The sequence below is a fragment of the Cynocephalus volans genome, chromosome X, assembly GCF_027409185.1.
Source record: "Cynocephalus volans isolate mCynVol1 chromosome X, mCynVol1.pri, whole genome shotgun sequence".
Lineage (NCBI taxonomy): Eukaryota > Metazoa > Chordata > Mammalia > Dermoptera > Cynocephalidae > Cynocephalus > Cynocephalus volans.
This window is the reverse complement of record NC_084478.1, coordinates 142212807-142230282: the sequence shown is the minus strand read 5'-3', so window position 1 is coordinate 142230282 and position 17476 is coordinate 142212807. Positions and strand designations below refer to the sequence as shown.

General features: G+C 36.7%; 1 protein-coding gene across 5 annotated transcripts in view; it reads left to right on the top strand.

Moving 5' to 3' along the window:
* Positions 1 to 17476, top strand: part of SMARCA1 (SWI/SNF related, matrix associated, actin dependent regulator of chromatin, subfamily a, member 1) — a 78955-nt gene that overhangs the window by 33292 nt on the left and 28187 nt on the right. For all 5 annotated transcript variants that reach the window (XM_063083090.1, XM_063083088.1, XM_063083092.1 and 2 more), the window contains 4 exons: positions 579 to 698; positions 8026 to 8136; positions 8392 to 8505; positions 17331 to 17453. In XM_063083090.1, the coding sequence (XP_062939160.1) occupies positions 579 to 698; positions 8026 to 8136; positions 8392 to 8505; positions 17331 to 17453 (468 nt within the window). The remainder of the gene's footprint in view (positions 1 to 578; positions 699 to 8025; positions 8137 to 8391; positions 8506 to 17330; positions 17454 to 17476) is intronic.

The window sequence follows — 17476 nt, the reverse complement described above, 5'->3', positions numbered from 1 at the left end:
TCTTCTTTTCCATGTAATTTATTTGGTGAAAGAACCTGGGTTGTTTGCCTTTTGAGTTGCTCACAGTGTGGATTTTGCTGATTCCATCTCCGTGGTATATTTTACCATGTTGACTATTTATCCTGTAAATTGGCTGAATTGCTTTTTATTGGTTTGTTTTTTGAAGATTTTTGTTTTTGAGGTCATATCTTGCGTTTTGAACAATCTTGTGTTAGTATGTTTCATACTGCCATGCAAATGTGTTGTTTTAGTTCAAGTTTGCCTTTATTTTAGCATTATTTGTTTGTCCCATTAAAATTATGTATGTGATAGAAATTGTAATATGGCTACATCTTCAGCGATGAAAGATTTTAAAGAGTACCTAAGTGAGAATACTTGGGAAGCACCATTTACGTATTTAAAATACTTCGGGCAAGTTATTTTTATGTTCAAGTTTGATGTTCACATTGCATTCTTATCTTGTAAACTAACAGACTGGATATTTCATGTCAAAACCTGACTTTTAAAAGGTAGCGAGTCCACAGATAGTTACAAGTAATTCAGTGATAATTTTCTTATTTCAATGTATTCAACTTTAGACTGCAGAGATGAATGAACGCTTGCAGAAAATGGGAGAGTCTTCTCTAAGAAATTTTAGAATGGACATTGAACAAAGTTTGTACAAGTTTGAAGGAGAAGATTATAGAGAAAAACAGAAGGTAACATTTTACTCTCAACCATTAGTCCCTCACATTAGCATTTCTCCCCATAACAATTATAAAATAACACTGGCATTATCTATTATGATAATCTGCTATAGAGTGAAATTTGATGTAGGTCAAAAGATTTAATATATTTTGCTGGTTTATTATTATTAACATCACTGTCATCATCACCATCATCATCATCATCATCATCATTGTCATTTTAGCTGCTACTACTACTACTTTTGTTACTGAGAAGCAGATAGGATTGTGTTCCTGAACTCGAGCTGAAATCTCAACTCTATCACTAATCCAGTCACTTGTAGTACTCAGTTTTCTCACTTATCAAATGGAGGGTATAGTAGTTATATCTTACAGTGATTCTGATGATGAAATGAGTTAATATTCGTAAATACTCATAAAGTAATTAAACCAATGCCTGGCACTTGGTATTAACTATATGAGGAATGATATTATTATTAACGTTTAGTTACTTAAATGTCAGAAGACTTGTTACATGTGGTCTCATGTATCATTTATAAAATAATACCTTGTCTTACACTACATGGACAGCAAGGGTCTGTTGAAGAAATGGGGGCTTTATTTATTTTGTAAAAACAAAAACAAAAACAAAAAAAACAAAAAACCACAAAAAGAAAAACTTTTTATTTTGAAATGACTTTAGACTTAGAGAATGGTTGCGATAATAGTACAGATTTCACACGTATCTTTCACTCTAGTTCCCTAATGTTGACAACTTATATGTTAGTATAATTATCAAATCCAGGAAATTAACACCAGTTTTTCCCCTTGATGTCCTTTTCCTGTTCCAGGGGAGCCAATCTAGGGTCCTACATTGAATTTAAAAAACAAAACAAAACAAAACAAAAACCCCCTTTATTTTTAAGAACAATTTTAGGTTCACAGCAAAATCGAGTGGAAAGTACAGAGTTCCCACATACCCCACTTTTCCATGCACAGCCTCCCAACTATCAACATCCCATACCAGAGTGGTACATTTGTTACAATGAACCTATGTTGACACATCATTATCACCCAAAGCCCATAGTTTACATTAGGATTCACTCTTGGTGTTATACATTCTATGGGTTTGGACAAATGTATAATGGCACACATCCACCATTGTAGTATCATACAGAATAGTTTCATTGCCCTAAATATCCTCTGTGCTACATGTATTCATCCCTCTATCCCTTCAAATGATGGCAATCACTGATAATTTTACTGTCTTCATAATTTTGCCTTTTCCAGAATGTCGTATATTTGTATGTAGCCTTATCCGATTGGCTTCTTTCACTTATTAACATGCACTTAATGTTCTTTCATGTCTTTTCTGGCTTGATTGCTCATTTCTTTTTAGTGCCGAGTAATATTCCATTGCCTGGATATACCACACTTTATCCGTTCACCTACTGAAGCACATCTTGGTTGCTTCCAAGTTTTGGCAATTATGTATAAAGCTGCTATAAACATCTGTGTGCAGGTTTTTTGTGGACATAAGTTTTCAACTCTTGGGTAAATACCAAGGAGCATGATTGCTGTATTGTATGGCAAGAGTATGTTTAGTTTTGTAAGAAACTGCCAGACTGTCTTCCATAGTGGCTGTACCATTTTGCATTTCCACCAGCAATGAATGAGAGCTCCTGTTGCTCCACATCCTCGTTAGCATTTGGTGGTGTCAGTGTTCTGGGTGTTGGCCATTTTAATAGGTGTGTAGTGGTTTCTTGTTGTTGTTTTAATTTGTAATTCCTTAATGACATATGATGTTGAATTTCTTTTCATATGCTTATGTGCCATCTGTATGTCTTCTTTAGCTCAGGTCTTTTGCCCATTTTTTAATTGGGTTGTTTTCTTATTGTTGAGTTTTAAGAGTTCTTAGTAATTTTGGATAATGGTCCTCTCTCAGATATGTCTTTTGCAAATATTTTCTCCCAGTCTGTGGCTTATCATTATCTTGACCCACATTACATTTTTATTCGTGTATATCCTTAGTCTCTTCTGCTCTATGACAGTTCCTCAATCTTCCTTGTCTTTCATGCCTTGACATTTTTGAAGACTACTTGTCAGTTATTTTGTAGTTTATTTTTCACTTTGAGTTTGTCTGACATTTTCTCATGATTTGATTGCATAGGCATTTCTGATAAGAATACCACAGAAAGGATGTTATGTCCTTCTCAGTGCATCATATCAGGGAATACATGATGTCTATATATCTTATTACTAGTGATGTTAACCTTGATCGCTTAGTTGAAATGGAGTCTGCTGGGTTTCTCTGTCATAAAGTTACCATCTTTCCCTTTGTAATTAATAAATATCTTGGGGGAGATGTTCTGAAGAACAAGCAGATCACATGGCGAGAGGAAGCAAGAGAGAGAAAGCAAGAGAGGAAGAGAAGGTGCCAGCGTCTTTTTCAGCAAGGAGCTCTTGTGGGAACTAATAGAGCGAGAACACACTCATTAATCCCCTCTCCCCCAGGGAGAGCATTAATCCATTCATGAGGGATCTGCCCCCATGACTCAATCAGTTTCCAACACTGCCACATTGGAAATCAAATTTCCATGAATTTTGGAGGGGACAACACGTCCAAACTACATCATTCTGCCCCTGGCTCCCCAAAACTCATGTCACTCTCATATACAAATTAGAATCATTCTATTCCAACAGTCCCAAAAGTCTTAGCTTGCTCCAGCACCATCTTAAAAGTCCAAAGTCCAAAGTCTCATCTTAGACTAAAAGTAAAAGTCCTTCCAGCTTTGAACCTGTAAAAACAAAACCAAATTTATCTACTGCCAAGATACAATGGTGGAACAGGCATTGGGTATACATTCCCATTCCAAAAGGGAGGAATAGGCCAGAAAAAAGGAAAAACAGGCCCCAAACAAGTCCAAAACCCAGCAGGGCAGACATTATGTCTTAAACCTCCAAAATAATCTTCTTTGGCTCCAAGTCCTGCATCCTGGGCACAATTGGGCATCTGGGCCCCCAAAGCCTCAGGCAGCCTCTCTCCCACATCTCTGCCAGGCACTGCCCATTGGGCTGCACTGGTGCCTGCAGCTTTTCCAGGCCGGTGTTGCACATTACCAGTGGCCCTGCAGTTCCAGGGTCCTGGTGCCTTGGCTCTACTAGACATTTCCCTAGTGGGGGTTCTCTGTGGGGGCTCCAACCCCACTTTCCTGCTCAGCATTGCTCTAGTAGATGATCTCTGTGGTGGCTCTGGCCCTGCAGCAGGTCTCTGCCTGGGCTTCCAGGCTTTTCCATACATCCTCTGCAATCTGGGTCGAGGCTGCCATGCCTCCACTGCTCTCACGTCCTGCTAGCCTGCAGACTTAACACAACGTGGGTGCCACCGAGGTTTTGGGCCTCTACTCTCCAGGGCTGCTGCACGAACCACACTTGGGGCCACTCCAGTCGGAGCAGCTGGAATGCAGGGAGCAGGATCCCAAGGGCAGCTGCACCCCAGGTCTTTCCTGCAGGATAACTCAGTCCTTCTAGGCCTCAGGGTCTGTGATGGGTGGGGCACCCTTCCAGACTTCTCAAATGACTTTAGGGCATTTTTTCCATTGTACTGGTTATTAGCATCTGGCTGCCTCACTGCCAAGATAATGTCTTTAGCAGCCAGTTTATCTGCTTCACCCTTGCATTGTTCTCCAGCTCTCTGCTTCTTTACCGCATGGCCAGGCTGCAAAGTTTCCAAATCTTTATGCTCTGTTTCCCTTTTAAATTCTGGCTTTACATTATGCCTTTGCCACCATAACTCAGAGTAGGCTGTTAGAAGTAGCCATGCAGCATTCTTAATGCTTTTCTGCTTAGAAATTTCTTTTGCCAAATGCTTTGGTTCACAACTCTTAAGTTCAAACTTTCACAAAGTCCAAGGGCATGGACACAATGTAGCCAGGTTCCTTGCTATGGTTTAGCAAGGGTTATCTTTTGTCCAATTCCCAATAAGTTCCTCATTTCTATCTGAGACCTCATCATCCGCATGGCCTTTATTGTCCACATTTCTATCAGCATTCTGCTCGCCACCACATAAGTCTCTAAGGCATTCCAAACTTTCACTCATCTTTTTCTCTTCTTCTAAGTCCTCCAAACTCCTCCAACCTTTGGCCATTACCCAGTTCCAAAGCTGCATCCACATTTTCAGGTATCTGTTTAGCAACACCCCACTCCTCGGTACCAATTTTCTGTTTTAGTCCGTTTTGTGTTGCTGTAACAGAAATACCTGAGACTGGGTAATTTATAAAGGAAAGAGGTTTATTTGGCTTACGATTCTAGGACAGCTGCATCTGGCATGGGCCTCAGGCTGCTTCTACTCATGGCGGAAAGTGACAGGTAGCCGGTGGGTACAAGCAGATCACATGGCTAGAGGAAGCAAGAGAGAGGAAGCAAGAGAGGGAGAGAAGGTGCCAGGGTCTTTTTCAGCAAGGAGCTCTTGGGGGAACTAATAGAGCGAGAACTCACTCATTAATCCCCCCTTCCCCAGGGAGAGCATTAATCCATTCATGAGGGATCTGCCCCCATGACAACATGTCCAAACTACATCACCAAAATATATGTAATGATATAATTCTATCATTATTTATTTTGTTACTCAAATTGTTCCATAGAGCTGTTATATTTTTGAACTGACAGAAATGAATTTCATTGAAATAAATAAAACTTATTCTTAGGTATTGATTTTACTGAAAAATGAGAGGTGAGCATTGCATTAGCTTGCATTGCAGCTAGTATGCTGATAATGCTTTGTTGCTGTTATTGCTTGATAGATTTTAGTTTCTTGACTTATATCTATCTAGTTGTTTTATGTATAATCTTAACTCAGACTGCTTATGTTTTATCCTACTGAGATGGAGGTGATAGCCTGTCTCCACAGGGTAGAAATTATCTTCCTAATATGCTTTTTAGATCTCATTATGTGATATGAATTTTATTAATTTTACAGTTATTCCTATGGGCTTATGGGTACTAGGTATGTTTTATAAAGTGGAAAAATATTATACAATGGAGTCTAAATTTCAGTGAAGCTTCTTATCTGCATTTTTGGAGGAAAATTATTATTATTTTTGATGGTTGGCTAGTAGGGGATCTGAACCCTTGACCTTGGTGTTATCAGCACCATGCTCTCCCAAGTGAGCTAACCAGCCAGACTTAGAGGAAAATTTTAGCTAAATAATGATGCACAGATACAGGGAAAATTTAATAATAATTATGATGACTTGTATTTTTAGAGGAATAACTGGTTAATAGTAATGTCTAATATTAGAATTTTTTTCTGAATAGTCTGAGCTGAGATTATATTTTATTTCTCTCTTTTTATATTTTCTAGATAGGTTCTTAAAATAAGTTCAAATAATCCATTGAAGAGAATTGGAGTCCTGAAAGAATATTGTTTATAAATCATGGGAATTATACATTGAGGTAGATTTTCATATATGATTTGTTGAACCAGTTGCATTAATTTACCAGGTATAGTCATAAAGTAAGTCATAATGGCTGACGTTAACCTGAGTAAATTAACTTGAATAAATTAGTATTCATGTACGTTTGTTTAAAACAAACTAATTCAGCATAATTTATTATGCTTTTGAAATTTCAGGAATTGGCCTTATTTAATGTTTATTTCAAATCTGAATACCTAACCTTCAAACAAATATAGGCTAAAATGGCCAAATACATTACTTTTAGAAAGTTAGTTTAAATGATTATTAATTTATTTTCACTCCAGTTGAGAAAGATAAAATATTAGTTATTTATAAAATATCTTTTCCATTACTATTACCTCACATTAATCAGTCTGAAAAAAAAAGCAAAATTCGTTTCACTGTTGTGGGTATTTCTCATTTTACTTAGACATCACTTTATAATATTTATATCATGTAGACCCTTAGAGTTAGAAAAGGACTTAAAGATTATTTGCTCTAACCTTTCTTGTAATTAAAAAATCTTATCTATAGCATCTAGGACAGGTATCCAGCCTGTTTGAACACTGTAGTGTTGGGAATCTTACCTTTCTCGGGATTGTTTGTTTCACTGTTTTATATTCTTTAGTTCTCAAAAACTTCTTATTTGACTTATAAGGTCCTCGATGAAAGAGATTATTTTATTCATCTTTGTATCCCTGACACTTACTTGCATATAATACAGTAGGTACTTAATGCATGGTTATTAAATTATATTGAATAGCAATCTACTTTAACTTTCCACATTGATTTTAATCTTAGGGATCAACAAAGAACTGTGTTCTTTTCTATTTGATAGACTTTCACATATGTGAATGCCACTATTATGTCTGTCATTTGTCTTTACTTCTCTAGACACCGTGAGAGTTTGTAGATCTCTGACAATTCTGCTTATCTTAGTTTATCATCCACTCTTAAAATATAATGCCAAGGTTGGAATCCAGCCCTTAAATAAGATCAAATAGAGTGGGACCATTAGTGGTAGATCAATGGCCTCTTTTAGGCCATTAATGGTATATTTTACTTAAAGGCTTAGGCTAGGCACTGTGAAATCAAGAAAAACATGTGAGTTGGAGAACCATTCCTCAGACTCCAGAACTTAGTATTGTCATTTTGTCTGTTGATTGTTAAATTTTATTTTCTAGGTGGTAAGGGAGTAAAATTTTGTAATGCTACCAAATCATTGTTTACATTACTTTGGATGTTTAATAAGGCCTTGTGTTTAACTCTTGGCAGTTTACATTGTACTGTATATGGTCTCATTTAATCTTCAGGGTAGGTATTATTATTTTCATTTTACAGACGGAGAAAATAATTTCCCCAAAGTTATACAACTGGGGAAGTGGCAGACCCTGGATTTAAATCTAGGTCTTTCTGATTCCACTGACTTATCCCACTGTACCACAGCTACCTTTCCAGGTCTTATTTTACCATTTCATTTGATTTGAAGGGTATGTGCCAGTCATGTTGATATTCCTTATTTACTGCTCATGTCCATTTTCTAATTCGTACACTTACCATAGTTGTCAGAATCAGTGTTACTCTTTTTTCTCTATTAGCTTCTATTTATTTATTTAATTTGACATAAAATACTAAACAGATTATGAGAGTTCTTCTCGATTACTAAGGAAGAACTAATCTTCAAACCTTTCAAACAACAACAACAACAAAAACCATCTTTGCACCTAAACTTGATGTACAGTACAAGGTTTTGGAATTTTGGGGGTGTAATTGTGATTTATGAACCAAGTTTTGATTCTTTCTAATGGCTTTGGTTTTCATATGCTTTTGCAGCTTCACTGTACTCGGTTTTGGTAAAACTGTTTGGAGTAATTAAACCCCTTGTTCTTGTTTGTCGTGTATAGCTTGGTACGGTGGAATGGATCGAACCTCCTAAACGAGAACGCAAAGCAAACTATGCAGTGGATGCCTACTTTAGAGAGGCTCTGCGTGTCAGCGAGCCAAAGATTCCGAAGGTAAAACAGTCCAGTCCAGTTTTATGTTCTATGCTAGATTTCTCGTGTAACATGGTCTGTGATTCCAATTTACTTATATTATTGCCAAATCATAGTCCCTACAATGGAACAAAAAAGTACTTGATAGGGAGCAGCCATGTAAATGGATTCCAATTGTATATATTTTTCCATATATCAAAGAAATAGTAAAAGATAAGCATATTCACTGCATGTACTGAAAACATAAAATAAATGTAATGCATTTTCCCCTCACAGGCTCCAAGGCCTCCAAAACAGCCAAATGTTCAGGACTTTCAGTTTTTCCCACCACGTTTATTTGAGCTCTTGGAAAAGGAAATTTTTTATTATCGGAAGACAATAGGCTACAAGGTAATTTTTCAGTTTTTTAGATTAGTGTAATATAATCTTTTAACATAATATAATCTATTAAGCTACACAGAAGGTGTTACATTTTAATGTGAGAGAATGTAAGAATAAATCAAAACAGTGATGTTTTTAAAACCAAGAAGGAGGTTTACGGAGAAGTAAAGCATCAAACTACTGAACTGCCAATAGGATCATCACTAAATAGGATTAATGGAGAATTATTCATTATTTCAAATGGTAATAATAACATTTTTAATAATGCTAGTGTTTGAATGGTCAAAGAATGTAGAGAAAGAACAGTAGATATGGGTTAATTAGAAGTGAATGTTGATACATTATAGGACATTTTTGAATATTTTCCTTAGGACCAATAAATATATTTTTGTGCTTATTTCTCACAGGTTGATGAAAGCCTTATTAATGGTTAGTAGATTGTGGTCACTTAGGTGTTAAAGATAATGATAAACCTGATAATGAATTATATAATTTTAAAATGATCTTTTGGAATTCAAAATTCATATTTATATAGGCAGATAGGGACCTATTTTTAGTGAGTGAAATTTAATGTTTGTCACACTAAATTGATCATATTAAGAGATCAAACACCCCAAAGGTTATTTCCATATGTTCAAATTGACTTCCTAGTGAATGGAGAGGGATGACTAAAGCTATAGTAATGACTAGTATAAACAGAATTACAAAAATATTAACACTATTGTAATTTTATGAAGTTTTCTATTTTATAAGTAGTAAGCTATGTTTTAAAATTTATTTTGTGAAACTTTATCACAATGGGAACTATGAGGGTATTTCAAAAAGTTCGCAGAAAAATAGAATTAAAAGATACTAATCTTTCCACGAATTTTTGAAGACCCTTTGTATGACCAATTTTATTTTTTATTTTTTGGCAGCTAGCCAGTAAAAGGGATCCAAACCCTTGACCTTGGTGTTACCAACACCATGCTCTAACCAAGTGAACTAACTGGCCAGTCCTTTTGAATGTCCAAATAGTTTGACTAGTAGCTGGAATGTGGTAAAGTTCCATGTTTATAAGATATTTAGTTAGTTCATTTATAATTTGGAATTTGAGTGGACCTCTAGAGTGTTTCCGCTATTTGTCCAGAGTGGGAGCATTACTATTTGAATAAGAGCAAAAAAGGAAAAAGCATTGCTTCCTATTTATAAACCAAAGTTTAAAAATATATAAATAAGAACAAAAAACTTAAGGGGAATATGAGTGATTAGTTACAGTCTAGTTAGGGAAATATGATTAAATTTGAATGTATTATTAAACTAATAGGACTGAATAAAATCCTTCTTAGGAAATTGTGGTAGAGTAAAGTAAACATGGTTGAGTATTCAGACCAGGTATAAAAACAGTTTCAAAGAAAGTGAAAACTGTGATATGCCAGAATAAGCAGGGAAGTTATAGTTCAAAATGCAAAATAAAAGTAGTAAAATTAATAATAAAGTAGTTAATAAGATTTTATGACGTAAACACATATGAGTATATAGCATCATATTAAGGTGTATCAGTCTGTTTCTGTTGCTTATAACAAAATACACAGAATTGGTGATTGATAAAGAAAACAAAATTTATTGCTTACAGTTTTGGAGACTGGGAAGTCCAGTCCAGGGAACACATTTGGTGAAGGCTTCGGTGGTGGCGACAGTGATCCAGGGGTCTCACATGGCAGAAAATAGCAGAGCAGAGAGAGGGCAGATTCTTTGTGCATCCCTTTTGAAGCCCCTGACCTCCGTTATTAATCCATTCACCATGGCATGGTCCTACAATCTAAACACCTCTTCAAGGCCCCACCTTTCAATTACCATTAGAGGATTTCTACCCTCTTAACACTGTCACAGTGAGGGTCAAGTTTTGGTGGGACACTCAATCCAAGGCATATGGTTTATGATAATTTTAGGTTTAGAACATTCTTTTCTGTTACTTTTATTGACTGTTATTAGTGAGACTTGAATGGAGAATTAATTAAAATGTTAGACTTCAGCTAGTCATAAACCAAATATTTGTGTAGAGCATTTTATAATTTACAAAATGCTTTAACACATACTTTATTTGATTTCTAAGAACCTCATGAAGTAGGTATTATGATCTCCTTTTAATAGGTGAGGTAACTGAAGTTCAGAGAGTTTGTTAACTGACCTTGTTCAAGGTCACAAAGCTTAACAGGGTTGCCTTGGATGCTGGTCTCATGCCTAGATTCTTGGTATTCATATGCTCTGATCTTTCCATTCCAACATTCTGGACTCTTTCCACATGTGATATAACCTGCTTCTTTCTGCAGTCCTAAATAAGGACTGTGTTTATAGTGCTGTGGCATGTTGTTTGGGAGGTGGGCCAAGTGGTAGTCAAGCAGCAGCAATAGAAAAAAAAAATCTCTGATGATATAACTGTTTATGCTCTTCTTTGGAGATCCTGAAATTTTATTCCCTGTGATAATTATGATGCCTACCACATACTGGCCATGGCTCTGGTTTGAATGTGAACAGTGCCTCTCATTACAGGTGGTTTGTGGTTAGGGGTGAGATCTTACAGTGACTCCTTTGGTGCTGGCCAGCTGGAAGGAGATGGAGGAGAGAGGAAACTTCAGAAGACAGAGGAATGAAGGGACAGCTGCGAAGCACAATAGAAGGGAAGAGGGCGAAGGAGAGGTGGAATGAGAGAGAAAAGGAATGACTAGGGCGATGGCATGGAATTCATGCTATTGCATCCCATCTCCCAGAAAGAAGCAACTGGAGAGAGAATGAGTGAAAAGAGGACTTCTTATTTTCAGTTATTACCTGTTTATTGAGTACTTCTCTGTGCCAGGTGCTGTGCCAAGCACTTGGGATAAAGCGGTGAATAAGACACACAAGGTCCTTCATCTCGTGGATTCTAATGGAGGAGACAGACATTAAACAGATACCATGGTGTACAGATGCCAATATTTGTGTGTTTCTGTGCTTACTAAGAGTGCTAGGGGGGAGTATAACCTGGGTATCTAATGTGGACTGGGAGATGAAGGAAGTGTTCCCCATGGAAGTGTCACGTAAGCTGAGATCAGAGCGATGTGAATTAGCCACAGGAAGTGTGGGAAAGAAGAGCTGCGGTGGGGAATCTCATGTGCAGAGCTGTGGAGGTGAGAAGAAGGATGGCCCGTTTTGGGGACTGCAAGAAGGTGGTGTCGCTAGGGAGTGGTGAGGAGGAGAGAGACTTGAGATGAGGCTGGAGAGTGGGTAGAGTCAGATCATGTGGAGACTTCAATGACCTATAGAGTTGAACTGAGCTTTCGATCAAGGAAAAACCTTAGTATGTTTTTAAGTTAGGGAAGTGAGTGGGTGAGTGGTGAAATGATAATAATAGCAGATACTTATTTAGTCCTACTTATGTTACTTACTGTTCTAAATTCTTTGTAAATATTAGCTCATTATCCTCATAACAGCCTTGGAACTACATCCTTATTTTACAGATGAGGAAACTTAGTCATAGAGAGGTTGAGTAATTTGCCCTGAGTAATTTGCTCAAGATCATACAAGTTATAAGTGGTAAAGTGTGATCAGTTTAATTTTTAAAAGATAACTCTGGCTGTGATGCAGAGAATGGTGAGTTTAGCAATGGAGAACAGCCAGGAGGCAGTTGAAGTATCAGAATGAGGGAAGATTGTGGCAACGTGGGTGGTGGTGGTGGAAGGAAAACTGAGCCTCTACTACTCTACTCCTAGCCTTGTGTTCTCTTCAGACCTGTCCTGAATTGCCTCTGTATTGTCCTGAGACATGCCTTGATTCTCCCTATGCATACTTAGCTGAGGATTTACAAGACAAATAAGCATACCTTCTGGATGTTGGTTCTTTCTGAACCTTGTCTCTTCCATTCTTTACCAGGAACTATGGACCTGAGCTGAAGTGGGTTCTTTAATTGATTGGGTTTTGTGTTTGAGTTTAGAGTGTAGATGGATTAGCATGGAATGTTAATCATCTGTAAAAGCTTTCTTTCAAGGATGGTGTGATACATAACTGTTAGACATATCTTCTCAAAGGATATCTAGCACTGGCTTCCTCTCCATACTTCCAGAAAATTCATTGGGGCCACAAAGTGAATGGAGCACTAGTTTATTCTCAGATGAACAAAACTGCTGTAGTGACTTTACTTGGCATTCTATGTATACAGTCAGATTCTCAAAAAGTGACTGCTTCCCGTTTTCTGCTTAAATAATTGTTAGCCAAGGGGAGATAAGTATTGCCTATCGCTGGGGGCTCTGTGATTCCTGGTAATGTTTTATCTATTTTGAGCCCCCAAAGTCTTATTCTGTAGTGATTTGGGTGGGGCTGGAGAGGCACTTAGTCAAGAGTGTTTTCCTTGAGGGCCTGCTTATTTGCACTTCTATTTTCTGTTTTCTCTCCCTCCCTCTCCCCGTCCATATTCAGCACAAGGTCACAGCAGTATTGCTGACAATAAAATCTGGAGTTAAAAAGTTTTGTCTTATTTGAGGATGAAAGAAGTGTTTGTTTTGTCCTAACCATTTGGTAGATAGCAGTGAGTATGTATCAATTCTTCCTGCTATCTAAGCTCTGACCTTGTTGCATGTTAGTATATTCAGAAGCTTCATTGTTCTTGCAATTTAAAGGAGTTTTTAATGCATCTAATTACTTGTTCACTAAAATCTTTACATTGGAAGAGGATGATTTAATTGAAATCTCAATTGTAGCATTAAAAATCCACAGTATGTGGAAGTTCCATTGAATCTAAAACCTGGAGTTGAGAGAGTTTTGCCATATTTGAAGCTGAAGAAAGCATTCTAACATTTATCCTCAATAAAAGATTCTTTAGGGACAAATATAAACATTTGACAGATGGAGGAAGTTCAATAATCTTTGTGAGTTTTAGTAATGTGTCATTGAGGGCCACCTATTTTGCAGTGGTAGAACTAAAATACGGTGAGCTGATTTCAGGTTACTGCTTTATTTTGTGCTCTGTCACATTTAATTCAGTATTTCATATTTCTGTGAAATGCTTGCTAGACTCCTAAGAAACATGTATTAGTCCAGTTTTGTGTTGCTATAACAGAATACCTGAGACTGGGTAATTTATAAAGAAAACAGATTTATTTGGCTTACGATTCTGGGACAGCTGCTTCTGGCACAGGCCTGAAGCTGCTTCTACTCATGGAGGAAAGTGGCAGGCAGCCGGCGGGTAAAAGCAGATCACATGGCGAGAGGAAGCAAGAGAGAGACAGAGAGGAGGTGCCAGGATCTTTTAAACAGCCAGCTCTGGCGGGAACTAAGAGAGCGAGAACTCACTCATTACTCCCCTCACCTAGGGAGAGCACTAATCCATACAGGAGGGATCTGCCCCATGATTCAAACTGTCATACTGGGGATCAGATTTCCACGAGTTCTCGGAGGACAATACATCCAAACTCCATCAAAACAAGACCAAAAAAATTTCTTTCACTACTTCATGGAACACAGTTTTATTCACGAATTCCGTAGGGTCTGACTAGAAATCCAAATAATAATTGAGATGTTTCCTTTTGGAAGATAACTTTTTATGTATTGTGTTGCTGGGGACCATAGTAAGACAGAGTATGAGTACTTCAGATACCTTCTAGGTGTCTGTTCAGTACTGTGGTTCTATAATTTGTCTACTTAATTCTTAAAGAGCACTTTGAAATCATTCCGGGAAGTATAATGCTGTTAAAAACCTCATGAGGTAAAAAATGAATGTCGTTTTAAAATGATGAATATTAAAGAGGAGATTTGTTTTGTGGGAGGAGATAGAGGAATTTAGGAATTTTGAGTCATTTCTAATTCAAAATACTTTAGCAGCTATGTATTTGAGTAATTTCTAGAATTAACATAGTGAACATAGCACTGATGAAGTCATTCTTAATTTTGCTGTGTTAAATAATATGAAGAGTGAATGTGAAAGAAATTGTCTGCAGTGAATCCTAAAATCTAATGGTATTATACGATATTCCGATTTTGCCTTTATTAGAAGTTCAAAGGGGAAATTTTTAGTATTGTGGAAATCTGCATGGGAATAAATATTTTATCTTATTTTGTGTAGTTATATTATCTATTTTATGTCATAAATTATATATTTATAAAATGCTTCATTTTGTTAAAATATAGTTTGTTGGACACAGAAATTTTGAAGATGTTTGATACAGAAGTAGCTTAAGATCAGAGGTTTTTCTCAATTAAAATTAAAATTTGAAGTCAAAGTAATTTCACATACCAACAATTTAAGGGGTATTTTAAGCTTTTAAAACTATGTAGTTTTTTCTAAACATATTATTATGAAGAATTTCAAACATGTAATATGTTGAAATAATTGTATACTGAATACCTATATATATACACACCACATATATTCTACAGTATACATTGTACTGTATTTGCTTTTTCACCCACTTTTCTTTTTATCCAGTCCTCCATCATATGGATATCTATTTTAATTTTTACACATTTCAAAACTGCAGACATAAATACATTTTACTCGGAAACACTTCAACATGTACATCATTAGGCAGAGTTCAAAATTTATTTATGATTTCTGTTTTAAGGTAAAATTTACATAGAGTGAAGTGTATAATCTTTTTTTTTTCCTCTTTTTTTTGTCTTTTTCATGACCGGCACTCAGCCAGTGAGTGCACCGGCCATTCCTATATAGGATCAGAACCCGCGGCGGGCGAGTCGCTGCGCTCCCAGTGCTGCACTCTCCCGAGTGAGCCACGGGCTCGGCCCGAATGAAGTGTATAATCTTAATTAAAGTGTATCGTTCAGTGTATTTTGACAAATGGATACACCTATATAACCTAAACCCCTATAAAAATAAAGAATATTACTGTCATCTCAGAAAAGTGCCTCTTCCCAGTGAATCCCCTCATATGCCCTCCTCAGAAGCAACCATTGTTCTGGTATTTTCCTCCATAGATGAGGGTATTTTTGTGGTTCCAGAATTTTATATAAACGGAATCATAATTTTTGCGTAAGGTTTCATTCACTAAGCATAATGGTTAGCGATTCAACCATGTTGTCCCATGTCTCAGTGGTTTCTTCCTTTCTATTGCTGAGCATTGTTCCATTATATGGCAAGACCACAGCTTGCTTATCCATTCTCTTGTTGATGGACATCTGGGCTGTCTTCCAGGTTTTGGCTATTATGAATAAAGCTGCTGTGCACATTCATGTAAAAGTCTTTGTATAGGTATGTTTTCATTTCTTTGGGTAAATACTTAAGAATGAAAATGCTGGTGTGCTTATAATTTTAAAATTGAATTTAGCTATTGAAAATGTTATTTTTAATAATGCTTATCACTGGGCTACATTTCATTTTTAATTTACGCCTTTTTTCCCCCTACTTCTTGCTACCATCCTAGGCCAGGTGATCATACCTCATTTCTAGATTATGACAGTTTTGCAGGTTCTCTTGCCTCTAGTCACTTCCGCACTTCAGTTCATCCACAACAAGTCTTTAAGGTGAAAGCACTATGTTATGGCACTTTACTCCCTTCTTCAAAAGTCTCCAGTGCCTACTGTGTAATTTCAAGGCCTTCTAAATCTGTTTCCACCTGGGCTTGTTTTTTATCCCTTCTCAGCATAATCCCTATATACACCTTCCTACATTTCTGCCCTCATGCTTTTATGCATACCACTCCAGCCTAGAATATTCTTTCCTCCTCTCCATCTTCCCAAATCCTTATTAGAGTTCTTAAGGTACAGCTTAAAATTCCACAACTCCTTGTAGGAAAGGACCATGCCTTATACTTCTTTTATATTCTAATCAGTGCTTATCATAGCGCTATGAACATAAGAGACATTTAATCAAAACGTACTAATTTGGTTGTCTGGCACTGATGATCACAAGTGAATCTGCTTTTTCAGTATTTCTTTTTAATGGCCAGTTAGTAGGTTTTATATTTGAAGAACTATTGGATGCAATAGTTTTTAAGAAACATTTATTTTTAAGTTACAATGATATAGTGCCAAACTCTATGAAATATGTATAACAATGAGAAAAATGTCCTCTAATATGTATTGTAATTACATTGTAGTAAAACCATGCCTATCTGATACCCTGAGGACATTAGTCATTTATGATATATGTGCATTCCAAACAGCGGAAGGCTTCTTGCCAACACTTTTATTTTCATGTTTAATGGAAAGCTATGAAATGTATTACATGTGTTCTCTACCTGCCCTCTTAAATCAATGGGCTGCATTGTAGCTGCAGATGCACATTGCAGTGGTAGAGGTTTTGGGCTGAGATACTTAGTTTGTCCCTCCATACAGTGATTACTGCCCCATACTGCTGTTTCCTTTTTTTTCTTTATTATCCTCTCACTTCTTCCAGACTTTCCATTTTATATAAAAATGCTCTTCCTTCACATACTCTGGACAATAAAAGCACTCCTTTTGCATGTTGAACTGATCAGAGTTGTATGGAATCTTTATGTGCATTGCCACTTCTCTACCCTGTTTTATATTGCTGGAGAATAGGGGCTCTTTTTTTACTGCCATACTTTTTGTTTATTCTGTGGATTACAGAATCATAAGGATATGCTTTGTTCTACAGTATAATCAAATCTAGAATATAATGTAGCATTTATTTACCAGTGGGTTTTAACTCTGAAGTACTAGATGGCACAAGAATGGTTTTTATTTTGGTAGTATGGTAGCAGAAATGTGGAGAGGACCATGTGTCATTGTGTCATTCTGGTTATGACTTCATATTGTTTACTGTTGAAATAACTCTATGTATATATAAACCCTAAATAATTAATTTTTCTCATCAGTATACTCATAGCTCATCTCTTGATTTGTAGGTCCCGAGGAATCCCGATGTCCCAAATCCAGCCCTGGCTCAAAGAGAAGAGCAAAAAAAGATTGATGGAGCTGAACCTCTTACACCAGAAGAGACTGAAGAAAAGGAGAGACTTCTCACACAGGTAAAATATTTTAAGTGGCTGAA